The following is a 19379-nucleotide window of genomic DNA, read 5'->3' as shown; positions in this document are numbered from 1 at the left end:
CTACCGAGATCCCTGTTGTTGCTGTCATGAACTGTTCTTCCCATAGACTGAACTACAAGTGTGTCGCGCAACCAATGCTCACCTTCATGTGTAGCTTGACTTTCTTCGTTGTTCAGTATAATTCAGACTCAAATTCAGTCTTCGGAAAATCTCCTCAGAATTTAATATTGAATGCTAAATATCACAAAACAATAGTCATAAATGTTTGTTCTTGTCACTGAATTCCTTGACAATGTCTTGTTTGTTATTGTCACCAAGAAAAATTTACTCTAAGGTGTTCTTTGAATGTAATATTAATGAGTGTAAGATTGTTTGAAGTTCAAAATATGAAGCATTTGATAACTTCTTGATGCATTAAAAAGACGTTTGTCTGACTTCTGGCTACTGTTGATTCTTCCTCACTGTAAGTGCCACATACACATAATGCACACAACACAATCACAGTACTTCAATATCATTTTGAAATAATGTGTTAATTAATTTTAGAAAGGAAACTTATAGTTCAGTTATTAGTTTTATAACAAACTTGAAGTGATCATGAAGTTTTAATGTTGTACAGTGTTTAGCTTCAATCACTGTACTACCACTCATTACAATGTCTGAATTCAGTAAATTCTTGCTGATTCAACCACCTTCCCAATGGGGCATATGAAATGCCAAAATGTCCTTGAATAGTGTGAAGTGGACTCTAAAATTGATCATTTTATTTTTATGTCAAGTCAACGCATTGCTTATCACTTGGCTACTTCATCATAATAGCATTTTGTACTTGTAAGCTTGTGCATACTCCTGTTTGCTGACAATGTCAGTGACCACTTTGGATGGAGTTCACAAAGGCTTATTGCTTTTAACTGCAAAAACAGAACTCACATTATACTGCACATGTATCTTTTTTTTCTTTTTGCAAGATATTTGCTGATTTTAATTTTTTCTTTAATTTCTGAATATATTGCTTCAAATTTACCAGCAACTTAAACGGAAAACAACATCTTTCAGGCCAATTTGGTACTTTGGTGCATCAGAACACCCTGTTTCTGTTTCAGTGAAGTCAAAGTTTGTCACTGCATATACAGTATCTGCATTGCACATTTGTGTTGCAGTCCATAGCTCTGTATCTTCACAAAATTATGTAATGTTAATAAAGTTGATGATTTTCTTCACCATTTCTTGAGCAATGACTATGGGCTGGTTAGATGTCACTACAGTACACATTTTGTTTATTAAGCTCATTTTTCCAATAGTTCAATACAACAGAACACTGCACTGGTTCTCTTCTCCCTTGCTTCTGGGCACACACTTTCATACACTTTTAGATCATCATTTATCTATTTTCCAATTGTTTTGCTCTGGAAAACTGATTGTGATGTTCCTGCTACAGACTCACTTTCATCATCATCATCATCATCATCATCAACAACACCACCATTCTCCTGCAGTACTCCACTGGACATCTATTTACCTTAAAAAATTCTAATAGGACACAGACACTTCCATAGTTATATGGAGCGACAAAAGCAACCTAGGATGGTTAGGTTTAATCCTCACCATCTTTAGAACAACTGGACTACAAGCCACATAGTGGGCTGATGACGTGTCTTAGAACTCTTCATCATCGTTTTCTCAGTAACTATTTAGTGTTGACACCACCTATGGTGGATTCTCCTTATGCGATAAATTCTGTTCAGGACCCAAGAAATACTTCATCCACCTGACTGCCCTGATCCATGGCTTTCATGGTATGTGAGGAAATCACAAGCTGGGTTTCACATGTTCAATGTTTTCTGAATCCATGCACAGACGATGTCATTCAGTTCAAAATATCTCATTATGTTTGAGCTAAGAATAAGTTGTAGGATTCTACGACACATGGACATCAACAAGACTGGGCGGCCGTTTTTTGGCTCACTTCTGCTACCCTGCTTGTAGACAGTTTGGCTAGGGCAGAGTCTTTAATTCACTGAATCTAATGTGTATTATGGCTAAAATGGAAGTTAACTCAGATGTAAATGAATCTGACTTGGAGCCCATCAGGTCCTGTAGTCTTCTTTAATTTCAGTGGTTTTAACTGTTTCTTGACAGCACTAGTACTATCATACTCAACCTTGCAGAGGTGCGAGAGCTGAAGTGGGCAGTATTTAGGAATGTTCCTTAGTAACAGACTATTTGAAAATGGCATTCAGCATTTCTGCTTTTGCCTTATTATCTTCAATATTAGTTCCTATGTCACCCATGAATGCATGGTTGCTAATTTTTGTGCCACTGACACGTTTGACCAGAATTTCTTCGGTTTCTGTGAAAAATCTTTTGATGAGATGGCAGTCAAACACGTTTCTTTCAGAATCTATCACTAAATCTGTATTTTGTTTTAGGTCCATTATGTAGGAGTTGTTATTTCTTTAAAAGTTTCTTTAAGGTGACCGTATGCCGTGGTTGGTTTATTCCGTCATGAACTGTCCTGCTAAATATATATCTATTCAGTTCATTGTCAACTATTCAAAAGAATAGTTGAGCCACTGCATTCTACAAGCTCCTGCCCAGATGTAAATATTTTGAGTTCCTTTTTGAGATGTGATGTGACTGTCTCTCTATCTAGCTTACTGAAAATGTAAATCTTCCTACTTGGTTTAGCTACCCTTGGCACTTTAGTAGTAACAGTTGTTACAACTGGCTAATTGTCACTGATACATTTCAGTGTGGACATATTCAAATGGATCAGGTTCATTATTTCCCATCATGAGTGGGGCTCCAGGACTATATGTTATAGGTAGTTTACAGAGAAAGCATTTAGTATGTTTGGCAATATGTCTTATCATATCCCTAACAAAACTGTTGTTTTTCCAGTCAAATGTTGTTTCATTAAAGTCTCCTTCAATGATGACAGTATAACTGGAGGCCATACATTTGTTTCTGTTTTCTCTAAAGTTTTTGGTTACATCTGGGAGTGAGATTGGTGGTCAATAGAAAGAGCCACATATAAGTTTATGCCCACCCTTGAGTCTTGTCCAAACAATCTTACATGCAGCTTCAATTTCAATCTTAGAGAAGTTGAATTTCTTGCCTAATGAGAGAAATACACCATCCTCATTCCTCAATAAGATTATCCTTTTGATACACATTTAGATCTACCCAAAAAATTTCACTAGCATCAGTTTAAAGTTTTGGCTAACTTTCTTTCCTAAGTGCTATTTGAGGTCCACTGCTTTTTAAAATTGCTTCAAATTCTGGGACTTTCTTGTGAATACTTCAGCAAGTGATCACTAGGATTTTGTTTTGTCTATGCCTATCATTTCTTAGAGTCTTACATTAATATTTCAGGTTTCCTACAGCTACCATTATTTACATATGATGGCAGAGTCATGCTAGTTAAAAGAGCCTCGTGTGCATGCCATACAAAGTAGTCACCTAAGCAACAACTTCTGACATGTAGTGCACCTAATCCATTTTGAGAAACCCTACAAATTTCAACCCCGTGGTCTAAGTCCAGGAAGTCACATCCTTGCTTGTCACAGAATCTTCTAAGTATTTGGAGCATGCCTTGTACTTGACTTGATACTGGAGAGCCCTTATTGTTACAGATTGTGAGCTTCGCTAAAACTCCACTAATGAGATTGGTCTTTTCAACACTCCCTGCCACTCACTGTAATGATCCAAATAATATTTCAAACCCCCACATGACAGGACCATTTGTTCCAACACACATAACAATTTCCAGATGATTGTTCCCTGGTTGACAGAACAGTTGGCTGACAGAGCAGCCTCTTCAACATGTTGAATGAGACCTGCAGACAAGCACACTGAGTGCACAAGGTGACTGTTTCCATCCCTTATTCCTGTTTCCCTAAGGGTACTGTTCTTTACCCTATGTTTTAACAGATGAATCGTATTTTGCTCTTGCTTCATTGACACAGGACATTGCAGGTTTCCAATGAGTGAAGTGAGCCTCACTGATACAGTTTCAGCTGCGTGAAGGACTTCAAACTACTTGTTGTTGTACTCGCGAGTTCTCCCCAGTCCCTTTCACTGATTGACCAATCATTAACATGCCACAATCACAGTCAAGTGGATGTGCACTGATACAACCTTTACTTCATGCAAAGGAAACAGTGTTCATTGGAGAGAATAGTGCTTGAGGTGCTTTCCATATATCTGGTAAAAGGCTCTCAGAATTTTACCCATCACACCCATTCGAAGCAGCTTTGAATCAATTATAATCATCAGAGCAATTTTTAACTGCTTCGAAACAGCAATTAACTGCTCCTGTTCCAAAGATTGGCATTCACAATGGTGCTGCATCTCTGAATACTAAACAACTGACTTTAAATTAGCCTCATTGATGTCATATTAATTTCGGTGTCCGTTACACAACAAGGAATGCATGTTCTCCCTAAGGTACGAAATTCCAAACCCAAGAAAGTGATTTGCCAAAGTGATGGGAGAATAACCTGGGACAAAATTTACAAATTTCTTCAAAATAACTCTGTGTCTTGAACTTTTGTAGAGGTTACACTTGTTAACAGACTTTTGCAATAACATAAAAAATGGTGTTAATGGTGTCAACAATATGCTCTAATGTTGAAGGAGGAAACTAAGAGGAACACAAATTGACAGTTATAATATGCACAAAAAACAATGTTACAAGGCAAAAGCTGAATTGGTAAGAACTAAGTTTAAAATTTCAAACTCTGTCATAAAAGAAACAGGTCAATGAGCAGACAAACTGGAAATTTTGGACTAATCACAGAAATGCCAACACTGCATTAAGTGGAAACTATTTTCTGAAAAAATATTGCTGCAAAGTTTTCATAATATACAACTGTAGCTAACAATTAACTATAAAATACATTAATCCCAACTACTGCAAGTGTCTGACAGTTCTCAAAAACATACCTTTTTCATATAAGTACACAATGAAATTAGGGAAGGGTTGTTTTTTGAATTAAAATCTGTTGCAAATTTTTTTTAAGAAACATACATTTATTTTAACTGATGATATGCTACAAACTTTACCCTGCACTCACAAACATTCAAAAATATATAATATATGACAATCACTGAAAGATTACAGGAATATGCCACAAGAAAGTAAAATATTAGAATCTCTAATTTCAAATCAGAACTGGCACACTTGGCTTCATATAAATGAAAAATCCTGAAGTCAGGTAGTATAAGCATGCAAAATGAATGGATTTATTTACTTAGCTTTTTTGTGCACCTTATATACTAGCATGCCAAATAAGTACACCATAGGCTCAGATTAACACACGCTGTATTTCAGTTTTGATGCCATCTTGATACTCTAGATTCTGCCAGACTTGTGGTTGGTGCCATCTTTGATATATGCCCAATGAATTCTTCCAGTTTTCTTTCTTACGCCTTGCACTTGGAATAACTGTACGAAGTCACTTATTTACATAAAAAATAAGATGTGGAATGTTTTATTATCTACAAAGATTGCAAATCAAAACAAAAATGTATCATTCCAGATCCGCTGAAAGTGCCTTAAGAGGACTGGTCTGTGAATACCAGGGGAAACCTTGAAAAAATTGTCAGTTTTCTGAACAGTGTAACTCAAAGAATAAGATTTATAAGTCCATATAATGCTTACCATATTTTGGGAAAATTTTTTTGTATGAACCACAGCTTTAGCTCTCTCACTTTTTTAATTGTATTTTTTGTTACAAGTCAAATAAACCATGCTAATTATTTATGTACATCATAGGTACACACTACTCAAAATACAAACAACACATAAGGTTTATTTTTTTCCCCTGTAAGTTCTTTACACTACAGGGTGTCCAAAATAGAATTATTTATTAGGAATAAGGGCTTAACACCAACAAACTGCATACTAAATTACTCACGAAAGATAGAAATTTATAAAAATCCATCATAAATGTTTAATATGTCCTCCACTGGCTGCACGGACGACATCTAGCTTATAGCCGAATTCATCCCAAACTGAGTGAAGGTGTATTCTGTCACTGAAGCTACAGCAGCTGATATTCTGGTTTTTAGTTCATCAATGTGTTCTTTGGTGATGGTGGTTTAGCACAAAATCGAATATGAAACGCCCGCTGAACTGCGATCACTGATTGAGTATGACTAAATTCAAAAATGGTTCAAATGGCTCTGAGCACTATAGGGCTTAACATCTGTGGTCATCAGCCCCCTAGAACTTAGAACTACTTAAACCTAACTAACCTAAGGACATCACACATATCCATTCTCGAGGCAGGATTCGAACCTGCGACCGTAGCAGTCGCACGGTTCCGGACTGAAGCACCTAGAGCCGCTTGGCAACCACGGCCGGCGACTAAATCAATAACACAATACGCCTTCTGTTGTGCGGATAACATATTGTGCGAGACTGGCTGCACGCTCCAGCTCAGTGCTCGTAGCAACATCTAGAGGATTTTTTCTGAAACTCTAGACCATGCCAACTACATCTAGTGCTGTTTCAGTTACCTAGTGACATTTATCTCAATATTATTGCAAGTTAAAATCATTCTTTTTGGGGCACTCTGTATTATCTTTAAAGCAGACTACTGAAAAGATGCTGATGTCATAAACTGTGGTACAAAAAAAAGTATGATTATCAAAAATTTTGGAAATGAATTCAGGGTTTTTCTTCAAAAAAGCATTTTATTTTCACAGTTAAGTCACAAGAGTAGTCTACTTTTTTGTTAAGCATCTTTTAAGACAGTTAACAAAATTTCTTTTCTATATCTTTAATATTTTTTAGCCAAAGCATACCAGAACATGAGATAATTTAACTTTCAGGAAATTCAAGTTAAAGTTGAAACTTACTTTTTCTATTAAACTTGCATGGAACCAATGCATCCCAGGTCCATAGTTATCTTGTTTCCTGTGTTGTTTTTCCTCCTACTACTACTTATTCTTGCTTCTTTGGTGGCTTCCAACATTGATTTCTCTGCTTTAAAGAGTCTTCTGTGGTCAGTCGCTATTATACCTCTATGCATATTTAGTCCACCAGGCATTCCCATCAGTTCACGAACATTAAGCCTTGACACTGCACCATCATTGAAACGTAGAACAGCATCTAGCACACCTATTTTCAAAGTATTTAGTCCTACTAGAACCCTTTTTGGCATCCATTCCCATATACAACTGTTGAAACTTTCATTTGGATTTTGAGTTCTACCATGTAAACATTTCTCTAATAATCTTTTATCACTAAGACCCCTAAATAAAAGTTTTATAACTTTCATTACAGCAAATGGCAAAGAATTTTATGGTTGTAGGTCTCACCTTGAGCAACAGCCCTCTGGTAGCCACACCATGAATCACTGCCAGGTGGGCTAAGTGCATGACATGGGTTGTCATCTGTGGAGGATTTATGAAAGAAGGTAGGCCATACTGCCTTTTTCATTCCCTCAAGGTCATTTTTATTTTGTCTTTTGGCTTGTCCATAATAATACAGCAACCTGTCTATTTCTTCGTCTGTAAGCCAACCACGTCCACTAATGCACTTACCATCAGATAATTTCTTTCCCTTCAAATTCATCTATTCTGGACATATCCAACACATCCTTTTTTTTTCAGTTTTTGTGTCAGCATAAGGTTTGGACTCACAAACTTTTTGGTACCCTTCTGAGTCTCTATCTCCTAGGTAAGATGTGTACATCACACCATATTTCTCCATTTATGCGAAAAATCTTCACAACACCTTCAGATTCCATCCCTTCACAACACCCACTAAAATTAAACAAACATTTATGTTTTTCAGTTCCACTAGCACAGAAATGACAGTGCTCGGTAACACATTTCACATCAATGACTTTACCATTGTCCAAGGAGGTTGCTGTCACTACACCATTTAGGGAACTATGGCCTCTTCGTTGCCACAATGCATCCAGGGCTGCAGACACACATGTATTGCTTTCATTCATATCTAGACTTTCCTGAACAGAATTTTTCATACTATCATTTGCTGCTTCTTAAGTCTGTAGAATAATTTTATTGTACCTGTCAAACCTTGTAGGGGCCAGTAAGTCCATAAGAGTACAGAAAATTTGTGCACTTCTGTACCCTTTGCCTATACAGCTCATAGCATAAGTGAGTTTAATATTTTCCTATACACTCTCAGTTTATTTATGCCACAAGTATAACAACATTCGCTTAAATCACAAAAATTACAAACAATTCTTAATTTTGATGCACAACCTCTTCTAGCACGCATCTCCTCAACTACCTTTACACCACTATTGCCACATTCCTTACACCGCAAAGCTTTATTTATTACTTCAGATAGAGCACAGAATTCAACAATAACCCAAACTGAATCAATAGCTGGTGTGTGTATATTATCAGTGTTAATACTGTCAAGCCCATTGTCCAAATATTTCAATTTCAGCTTCAAATCACTTTGAGTAGTTGAAGCTGATTCAAATGTTGCATCACGTTGCAATTCTGTATTAGCAGAGTTAATACATTTGGCGAAACAATTTCCATAAAATTTACATTGTTTAACACTGAACTACTTAATTCTTCCCACTGTTTTCAAGTAGAATAAGAAACACACACACATGATAAAAAACTCACGCATACAATTACTTTGCTGTAAGCAAAATATTTGTGCCAAAACAACAGCAAACAATGACTAGTCTCCCCCCTTTTTGAAAAAGATAAGCAACTGTAAAGTTTTCGTAGGTTAGCCAACTTATAGGACCAAAATGTCATAAAAATGAAACAAATGAGAGCAAAACTTTATTTGTAACAGAGCTGAATGTGTGCCATGGGGACATTGTGGTGCGTGCGGCCACTTTTAACTCTAATTTGGGTACTTTCTGTGGCCCATTTTCCTGGAAGTAAACTTTTTCTCATTCAGAAAACCACAGCGAATTTTTTAAGACAAAAATCAAAAAATCAATTTTTTGATAGTTATTCACAATCAAGTCCACTTAAAGTAGAAGGCACACCACACCTGGCACAAATAACATTCATTGCAGCAAGAAAAAGGTGCTTTCATTTACATAACAAATATTTCTGTGCCTGCTGCGGATGATGGCCACATGAACACATCTGCTGGCACCTCAAAGACTTTGAAGAACTTTTAGATTATGTATGATTCACTGTTCCATGCGATTTCCTTTGTGTCTTGTCATTTTCTCACATTGTACCCATAGAAATATGTAGTCATTAATTGTATAGTTAATAGGACTATCAAAGGACAATGTCAGTTACCAGCCATTAAAAAAATTGTCAATAATTAGAAAGTGGGATATAGAGGTGAGATGGAAGCACTAGAATAATCAATGAAAACAACGAATGTTCATTATATTTACAAAAGAACATGAGAAAATCATTGTATAAATATATAACAACATTAAATTTGTGTGTGCTGTCAGTCTTCTGATTTTTCATTTGTGCTTTGATCCCCTGGTTTTGGTGGATGATCTAAAATTTTGTCAATTATGCCAAATTCTTTGGCATCAGTTGGTGACATAAATTTGTCTCTCTCCATGTTCAACTCTGGAAAAAACCGAATATGTACATTAGTGATTATTATAAAAAAAGTAAATATAACTAAAGTGAACACATAAATGTTAATTCCCTTGTGTAATGCACACAGTATAAAAACCTGAGAACACATTTTATTGGACAATTCTACAATTCTCAGAATGAAAAGGGTGGAAATAAATACCTGGCAAAGCTATAAATAAGGCAAAAATGATTATTTACAGGAAACATAGCTATCCACATGTGATGCAGCAACACCATGCCGTGAAAAAGATTAAACACTGGATTGCTGTCTACTTGGTCTCATTGTAAGACACTAAGTGTAAAACTGACACATACTAAAAGTATACACATTAATTCATTACAACAACTGAAAGAAATCCAGTTAATAGCCATCACATAAGCAAACAAATGTTTAAAGGAGGTCAGATGTGCTTTTGCCATATAAGAAGTTCTTTACACCCTTTTCAGTAATATTTTTCAGCCTCAGGTCATTCAAATGGCATGTTACTTGATCTGACTTATTATCTACACCCAGATACATACTCTTCATGCCACAATGCAGTGCACAGTGGAGGGTACCTTGTACCACTGCTAGACATTCCCTTTCTTATACCAGTCACAAATGGAGTGGGGGAAGAATGATTGTCTACCGTATTTACTTGAATCTAAGCCGCACCTGAAAAATGAGACTCGAAATCAAGGAAAAAAACTTTTCCCGAATCAAAGCCGCACCTGAAATTTGAGACTCGAAATTCAAAGAGAGAGAAAAGTTTTAGGCCCCACCTCCAAATCGAAACAAAGTTGGTCCATTGTAATATGGGAAACAATTTAGGTAGAATGAATGACGATACAGCTACAGTAGTTTCGTTCGAGTCGTAAGCTTAGCAATTAAGCTTTACCAGGTACCCACTGCTATGCGTCAGGCGCTCCGCCCGTATTTATATGGGTACCCTTCCTTTTTCACGTGCTTCGTCTAGTTTGAATTGATTGCTGATTTTTCTTTGATCTGATAAGTGCCTTTCTCTTTGTTATAGGTGTTTACGTCACTCTAAGCTGAAAATGCATTAATGTACTGTGTCATGCATTGTTTGTCGCATTCTGATAATCAGAGTTAACAACATGTCGCCCCTCACGGCACGGCTTGCTTTTGTGCACGCTACCACCGCTTACAATTTTTTTTAAAAAGAGAGAGAGAGAGAGAGAGAGAGAGAGAGAGAGAGGGAGAGAGAAATCGTCTGATTAGCGAAACAATGGCAAGAGACTGCTATTGGTTGTTACTTACACTGCTGCTTTCTTTGATAATGATCAACAAGAACCAAATAATAGACTGCGTATGATAGAAGATGTTCTGAACGAGAGTTTAGCGAAAATTTTTCTCCGTTTGAAAATCTTTGCAGACGCCTCTTTAGTACATTACATTCTGCACAGAAATTAGAGTCATCTTAGATTTAAAAATCTACTCAACTGCCATGCTTCATTTCTGACTGTATCACTATTAGGCATAAGAATAATACGAATATAAACATGACATTATATGTATATTCTTCCGCGTTTCCTGTTGTCTTACTCTAGTTTCGTAGTTTATTAGGCAGACAGGATTTAAATGAGATAGCAGTAAACGTGAAAGAATACATGGCAAAATGTTTATATTCATATTATTCTTACAGTGAAGAGAATACTGCATGTGATTCACAATTCATAAAAGTTCCTGTTAGCAACCATCTCTTCTCACAGGTAGGAAAACATTCAGAGCGTAGAGTTGGCCATACTGACAAACATCCCAAACAGTCTTGCCAGTCGCATTTTCATAGTACATTGAAATGCTGCTACATTCGAAGATGAACAATACGGAATTTGATTTACTTCGTTGGATAATGTATGAAAATGCAGTGGTCGAAACTTGGGGTGGAAGTTCATCTTCCACCTTTTTTTTAAATTTATTTACTGACAGAGGTTTTTGTGCCAGTATTTATCTTCGTGCCTGCAAAGCATGCCTGTGTAGCACTACATACATTCAACGGCAGAAGTTAGTTGTGGCAGCACCTACTAACATTTTTCAGAACTTCCTCTTACTTTGCACTCTATTCTAAGCTGCGGGCAGTTTTTTGGATTACAAAAAGCGGAAAAAAAGTGCGGCTTAGATTCGAGTAAATATGGTATATGCTTCTGTATGAGCCCTGTCTTATTTTGTCTTCATGGGCCTCACATGAGACTTATGTGGAAGGGAGAAGGATTGTGCTGCAGCCTGTCACAGATGCTAGTTCTCTCAGTTTTCTCAATAGTGTTACTTAAAAAGAATGACTTCTTCCATCCAGGGATTTCAATTTGAGTTCATGGAACATTTTCTTAACAGGGACATGTCGATCAAACCTACCAGTAACAAATCTATAGCATGCCTTTGAATTACTTCAATGTCTTCCTTTAATCTGGCTTTGTGGGGATCCCTGTTACACAAGCACTATACAAGAATGAGACACACAAGTGTTGTGTACTCAACCTTCTTTATACATGATAACACTTTCCTAGAATTCTCCGAATAAATCAAAATTGACCATTTGCCTTCCAAGCAACGAACATTATGTGCGTGATCCATTTCACGTCGCTTTATATTGTTACACTAAAGTAAAATATTAAAAAAAAAATTACGTTATTTAAAATGTTATTATTATCTATTAGAGTGTCTAGAAGTTAGTTTATTTTTTAAGTCTTTCTTTATCTTTTAGTTAAAGTACATAGATATCATGAATGACGAATTGCTTTTTTTTCAAGCTAACGTATATCAGAGGTTACTAGAAATCACCAAGCTGGGTTCTGATTCCTTAGTTCAGCAGCAACTCCAATAAAATTTCCTCGGTTGCCTGTATTCTAGAAATCAACAGAGTTTGTGTATGTGCAAGTACAGTTCTGGAATGAGATTTGGGTGATTTTTATGGCAGCATAGGATTTCATAATTCAGAAAACAGAACAATAACCTTTCTGAAAGATTCATGCAGATTTGGCCATTGAAGCATCCATCAAACATCGTTACAAAAATTCTATGGGTGCAGTATATGGTCACAGTAGTAAAACAGTCACTATTTAAAGAAATAAAGTGTTTTTATACTGTTTTCACTATGAAAATATATTCTTGAGTCCTTTACATCAGTTTGCAGATGAAATATTAACTAACAAGCACTACTTGTGTCACCAAAACTGAATTAACTTCTAACAACATTTAATGGCTGCTAGCAACAACACCCTTATCATACAAATTGAGGTTAACTCTGATGCCCATATTCTATCATCAAATCTCAAGACAAAAGGGAGTCTCTTCATTACAGAAAAATGGCAAGGAAATTTACTTTCCATGGAGTAGCGCTACAGTTCTAAAGAGCATCGAGCTGTCAGGCGAGTTCTGTTTATTGGGCTACAATTAGTAACAACTGACTGGCAATAAAAAATATGTAGTGGAAATTGCAATTTACATTTTCAAATAAACAAATGACATTGACACAATAGATGATATGTTATAATGCCTACATATTTCATCAACATGACTGCCAAGTTTCAATCAAAATGACCTTTTAAAAAGAAAGAGAAACTGGGGACATAAAATACTAAAAAAGTAAATTACAAATCAGATTAACTTCTATGTACTACTATTTGCACTTCAACTATTAAATAATAACTTGTAGTGCTTGTGCAGTTGATGAGTGACTATGCACTATATTTAAGTATAGAAGTTAGTTTGATATGTAGTTTGAAATTAGTATACTATTACTATTCCCTGCAACTTTCTTTTTAAACAGATCATTTGATAATGACTTGATAATAAGTCAAAACTTGTAATGATACCATTTGAGTGCTCTGAAGCTGAAATACATAATAAAAAACTTTTCAAGATGGTCACTGTGTTTCCTTAAGACAGCGTGCCTTGTCTATGTCAACTTATACAGTTACAGTTTTTATTTCTATCAATGTGCTGCATCAATGTTTCTTCAGAAATTTGCAAGAGGCTATACCAAGCTCGTGCTTCATCATTTTGAGTCTGAATATGTCAGTCTTTGTTCTGCATGAGATGCTGGGGGAAAGGGAGGGGGGGGGGGGGGGGGCAGGTAGATAGAAGTGGTTTTAGGCAGGTGCGCAAGCTAACTTTAACAACACAGCCTCTTAAATGAATATAAAACCCTTGCAATGATGCAATGATTAACACTGTTTAGGTATATCATATGACCTACAATTTTTATTGTACAAATATTAAGTGAAACAGGCAGTTTCTCAAAGTTTCACGAAGGATTATTGGCACTGGCAGTTTAATTGGACAGTATAACCTCAATCACATCTCTGATGACTATTACACAGTACCAGGAAGATTATGGTTTAACTTCCTTTTGTCAATTATGTCATCATAGTCTCAGACTGGGGAAGGAAATCTGCCATGTCAAAGGCATTATGCTGGCGTTTGTGTTAATTGGTTTACGGACACTATGGAAATCCTAAATCTGAATAGCTGGATGGGGATTTGAACAGACAGCAGATTTAGTCTAAGGCAGTACTTTATTACAAGAGGAATATGCCTCTAACATTACTGTGTGCCAACATCAAACTTGGATCATTTAATGTTTATTAACAAGCTCTCCAATGCACTTCTTTTACAACAAAAGACTCACAGTGTTGGTAACGTTACTTAATCGAAGAATAACCTACATACTACCAGAAACTACTTCAACTAAGTCTAAAACTTACATGTGGGACAGACTGATACAGAATGAGGAGTAACACTGAATATCAACTGAATAGCAAGTATCCAGATGTGTGTGTTCCAGTCCAGCACACAGTATGCACTTCTCATGTATTAACATAGCATGTAACTGAAAAATTCCGTCTAAAAAAAATGACATGCAACCAGCAACCTACAGATCTGCACAGTACAGAAAAGCTGTTGGTGGAAGGGAGGATCCAGATGCCCTGGGTTGTGAAGCAGCCATTGAAATCAATCATGTAATATTTAGCTGTATGTTGTGACATAGGGTAGTCCAGTTCACTCCACTGAGTGGCAGTGGCCATTCATCCTGGCAGACAGCTGGTTGGTTGTCATGCCAATACAAAAAGCCATGCAATGACTGCAGCAGACCTGGTGGATGACATGGCTGTTTTAACAAGAGTCCCAGCCTCTGATTGGGGTAGGATAAGCTTGACAGGACTGGAATAAGACGTACTGGTTAGGTGGACTGCGCAGGTGTTACCCCTCTGTAAGGGATTGGGATTGGGAGTGGCATAAGGACAGACTAGGATGTTGTCGAGGTTGCGTGTGTGACGGAACACCACTTTACAAGGTGTGGGAATGATCTTGGATAGGATGTCCCTTATTTCAGGGCATGATGACAGACTATTAAGGCCCTGATGAAGAATGTCGTTCAGTTGTTCCAATCTGGGGTGATATTGGGTGCCAAAGGGAATGTTCCTTTATAGCTCATTCTTGGGGTGGTGGAAGGATTGAGGGTGTGTGGGGATATGGCACAGGAAATCCATTTGTGGACTGGTTCTGGGGATGTTGCTTGTCTGTGAAGGTCATTGAGAGACCTTCAACATACTGGGCAAGGCAGCTCTTCATCCAGGAAGGTAGCACATGTTGGGCTGAGAAGGGCCAGGTGAAGTGGATGGGACAGAAGGTATTGGGGTTGTGAAGGGATCAAGATAGGGTCTCCCGGCCCTAAGTTCAGATCATGAAGACGTCATCAGCGAACCTAATCCAGACCAAGAGTTTGGGTTTTGGAAGGCTACAAAGGTTTCCTCTACATGGTACCATGTGCCATACAGGTGCCGATGGGTGTTACATAGATTTGCTGGTATACCTTCCCTTCAAAGGAGAAGTAATTGTGTGTCTGGAAGTAGATAGTAAAGTATCCCTCTGATCCCCTGCCCTATTCTGGATTGCTCCATTGGCCTAAGTGGCCAGAGAGAGTGGTCAAGTGTGTACAAGGAGAGTGTGTGTGTGTGTGTGTGTGTGTGTGTGTGTGTGTGTGTGTGTGTGTGAGCGCGCGCGTGCGCGCGCGCGTGGGGGGGGGCTCAATAATACCAAGCTTGTTAGACACAGCAACCTGCATCACACTAAGTGTACCAGCTATAGCCTACACCTCCCTAGCCACGGGATTGGATGCATGCGGACTTTGTAAATCCATTCCATGGGGGACAAGAAGTTGAATTTTATAGATGCGTATTCTCATTTCCCAGACACCTGACAACACCAGAGAATACCACAAAGGTACAAGCCACTGTATTTTTATTATTATTACTTTTTCCCCTACTGAAGGAACCACTTGAACTCTGGGCACCAATAATGAACCACAGTTTGCTTCTGCCAGTTTTCACAGTTTTCAATGGTTTTACACACAGAATGGAGTCAAGGACCTTTGTTTGACCCTGCCTCTAATATCATGGCTGAAATTTTGTATGAATTTTTAAAACATACATGGAAGAACTATTAACATCCAAGCCTATCAATCCTGCACTGTCAACAATATTAGGAAATGGACACATTGCTACTCACTTTAAATATAAACTGATGAGCTGCATACAGCCACAATGAAAAGCACAACAAAAGGCACAACTAAAAGATAGTGTGTGGCAGTCTCTTCATTGTGCCTGTTTGCATCTCAATGAGTCATCCTTATGATGAGTAGCAATCTATCCTTTTCCTAACATTGTCGATATTCTAACCTAGAGTTTCCAATGTTTAATTTTGCACTTTGTTCCTTTTTATCAATGATGATGATGATGATTACGACGATGATGAAGCAGCCACACCTTTTAAGGTGGGCATCCCTGCCTGTGCGCATATGTTTTTATGCATGCCTGGCTGGATAGGTGATTCCATACCATCCAAGAAGACAGCCAGCTGGTCCTGGTGACCAAATCTCACAGCGTCCAGAATGAGATTTTCACTCTGCAGCGGAGTGTGCGCTGATATGAAACTTCCTGGCAGATTAAAACTGTGTGCCCGACCGAGACTCGAACTCGGGACCTTTGCCTTTCGCGGGCAAGTGCTCTACCATCTGAGCTACCGAAGCACGACTCACGCCCGGTACTCACAGCTTTACTTCTGCCAGTATCTCGTCTCCTACCTTCCAAACTTTACAGAAGCTCTTCTGCGAAACTTGCAGAACTAGCACTCCTGAAAGAAAGGATATAGCGGAGACATGGCTTAGCCACAGCCTGGGGGATGTTTCCAGAATGAGATTTTCACTCTGCAGCGGAGTGTGCGCTGATATGAAACTTCCTGGCAGATTAAAACTGTGTGCCCGACCGAGACTCGAACTCGGGACCTTTGCCTTTCGCGGGCAAGTGCTCTACCATCTGAGCTACCGAAGCACGACTCACGCCCGGTACTCACAGCTTTACTTCTGCCAGTATCTCGTCTCCTACCTTCCAAACTTTACAGAAGCTCTTCTGCGAAACTTGCAGAACTAGCACTCCTGAAAGAAAGGATATAGCGGAGACATGGCTTAGCCACAGCCTGGGGGATGTTTCCAGAATGAGATTTTCACTCTGCAGCGGAGTGTGCGCTGATATGAAACTTCCTGGCAGATTAAAACTGTGTGCCCGACCGAGACTCGAACTCGGGACCTTTGCCTTTCGCGGGCAAGTGCTCTACCATCTGAGCTACCGAAGCACGACTCACGCCCGGTACTCACAGCTTTACTTCTGCCAGTATCTCGTCTCCTACCTTCCAAACTTTACAGAAGCTCTTCTGCGAAACTTGCAGAACTAGCACTCCTGAAAGAAAGGATATAGCGGAGACATGGCTTAGCCACAGCCTGGGGGATGTTTCCAGAATGAGATTTTCACTCTGCAGCGGAGTGTGCGCTGATATGAAACTTCCTGGCAGATTAAAACTGTGTGCCCGACCGAGACTCGAACTCGGGACCTTTGCCTTTCGCGGGCAAGTGCTCTACCATCTGAGCTACCGAAGCACGACTCACGCCCGGTACTCACAGCTTTACTTCTGCCAGTATCTCGTCTCCTACCTTCCAAACTTTACAGAAGCTCTTCTGCGAAACTTGCAGAACTAGCACTCCTGAAAGAAAGGATATAGCGGAGACATGGCTTAGCCACAGCCTGGGGGATGTTTCCAGAATGAGATTTTCACTCTGCAGCGGAGTGTGCGCTGATATGAAACTTCCTGGCAGATTAAAACTGTGTGCCCGACCGAGACTCGAACTCGGGACCTTTGCCTTTCGCGGGCAAGTGCTCTACCATCTGAGCTACCGAAGCACGACTCACGCCCGGTACTCACAGCTTTACTTCTGCCAGTATCTCGTCTCCTACCTTCCAAACTTTACAGAAGCTCTTCTGCGAAACTTGCAGAACTAGCACTCCTGAAAGAAAGGATATAGCGGAGACATGGCTTAGCCACAGCCTGGGGGATGTTTCCAGAATGAGATTTTCACTCTGCAGCGGAGTGTGCGCTGATATGAAACTTCCTGGCAGATTAAAACTGTGTGCCCGACCGAGACTCGAACTCGGGACCTTTGCCTTTCGCGGGCAAGTGCTCTACCATCTGAGCTACCGAAGCACGACTCACGCCCGGTACTCACAGCTTTACTTCTGCCAGTATCTCGTCTCCTACCTTCCAAACTTTACAGAAGCTCTTCTGCGAAACTTGCAGAACTAGCACTCCTGAAAGAAAGGATATAGCGGAGACATGGCTTAGCCACAGCCTGGGGGATGTTTCCAGAATGAGATTTTCACTCTGCAGCGGAGTGTGCGCTGATATGAAAATTTCCTGGCAGATTAAAACTGTGTGCCCGACCGAGACTCGAACTCGGGACCTTTGCCTTTCGCGGGCAAGTGCTCTACCATCTGAGCTACCGAAGCACGACTCACGCCCGGTACTCACAGCTTTACTTCTGCCAGTATCTCGTCTCCTACCTTCCAAACTTTACAGAAGCTCTTCTGCGAAACTTGCAGAACTAGCACTCCTGAAAGAAAGGATATAGCGGAGACATGGCTTAGCCACAGCCTGGGGGATGTTTCCAGAATGAGATTTTCACTCTGCAGCGGAGTGTGCGCTGATATGAAACTTCCTGGCAGATTAAAACTGTGTGCCCGACCGAGACTCGAACTCGGGACCTTTGCCTTTCGCGGGCAAGTGCTCTACCATCTGAGCTACCGAAGCACGACTCACGCCCGGTACTCACAGCTTTACTTCTGCCAGTATCTCGTCTCCTACCTTCCAAACTTTACAGAAGCTCTTCTGCGAAACTTGCAGAACTAGCACTCCTGAAAGAAAGGATATAGCGGAGACATGGCTTAGCCACAGCCTGGGGGATGTTTCCAGAATGAGATTTTCACTCTGCAGCGGAGTGTGCGCTGATATGAAACTTCCTGGCAGATTAAAACTGTGTGCCCGACCGAGACTCGAACTCGGGACCTTTGCCTTTCGCGGGCAAGTGCTCTACCATCTGAGCTACCGAAGCACGACTCACGCCCGGTACTCACAGCTTTACTTCTGCCAGTATCTCGTCTCCTACCTTCCAAACTTTACAGAAGCTCTTCTGCGAAACTTGCAGAACTAGCACTCCTGAAAGAAAGGATATAGCGGAGACATGGCTTAGCCACAGCCTGGGGGATGTTTCCAGAATGAGATTTTCACTCTGCAGCGGAGTGTGCGCTGATATGAAACTTCCTGGCAGATTAAAACTGTGTGCCCGACCGAGACTCGAACTCGGGACCTTTGCCTTTCGCGGGCAAGTGCTCTACCATCTGAGCTACCGAAGCACGACTCACGCCCGGTACTCACAGCTTTACTTCTGCCAGTATCTCGTCTCCTACCTTCCAAACTTTACAGAAGCTCTTCTGCGAAACTTGCAGAACTAGCACTCCTGAAAGAAAGGATATAGCGGAGACATGGCTTA

The 19379-nt window shown here is 39.5% G+C and overlaps 1 protein-coding gene across 1 annotated transcript in view; it reads right to left on the bottom strand.

Annotated features, from left to right (window-relative positions):
• Positions 1–9276: 9276 nt before the first annotated feature.
• LOC124612853 (ATP-dependent Clp protease proteolytic subunit) overlaps positions 9277–19379 on the bottom strand; it is a 63795-nt gene continuing 53692 nt past the window's right edge. Inside the window, exon 6 of the mRNA XM_047141281.1 lies at positions 9277–9492. Within this exon, the coding sequence (XP_046997237.1) occupies positions 9365–9492 (128 nt within the window). The 3' untranslated portion in view covers positions 9277–9364. The remainder of the gene's footprint in view (positions 9493–19379) is intronic.

This window comes from Schistocerca americana, chromosome 4 (genome assembly GCF_021461395.2).
Source record: "Schistocerca americana isolate TAMUIC-IGC-003095 chromosome 4, iqSchAmer2.1, whole genome shotgun sequence".
Lineage (NCBI taxonomy): Eukaryota > Metazoa > Arthropoda > Insecta > Orthoptera > Acrididae > Schistocerca > Schistocerca americana.
The sequence above is the reverse complement of the archived record's forward strand: the minus strand, read 5'-3'. Positions and strand labels throughout refer to the sequence as shown.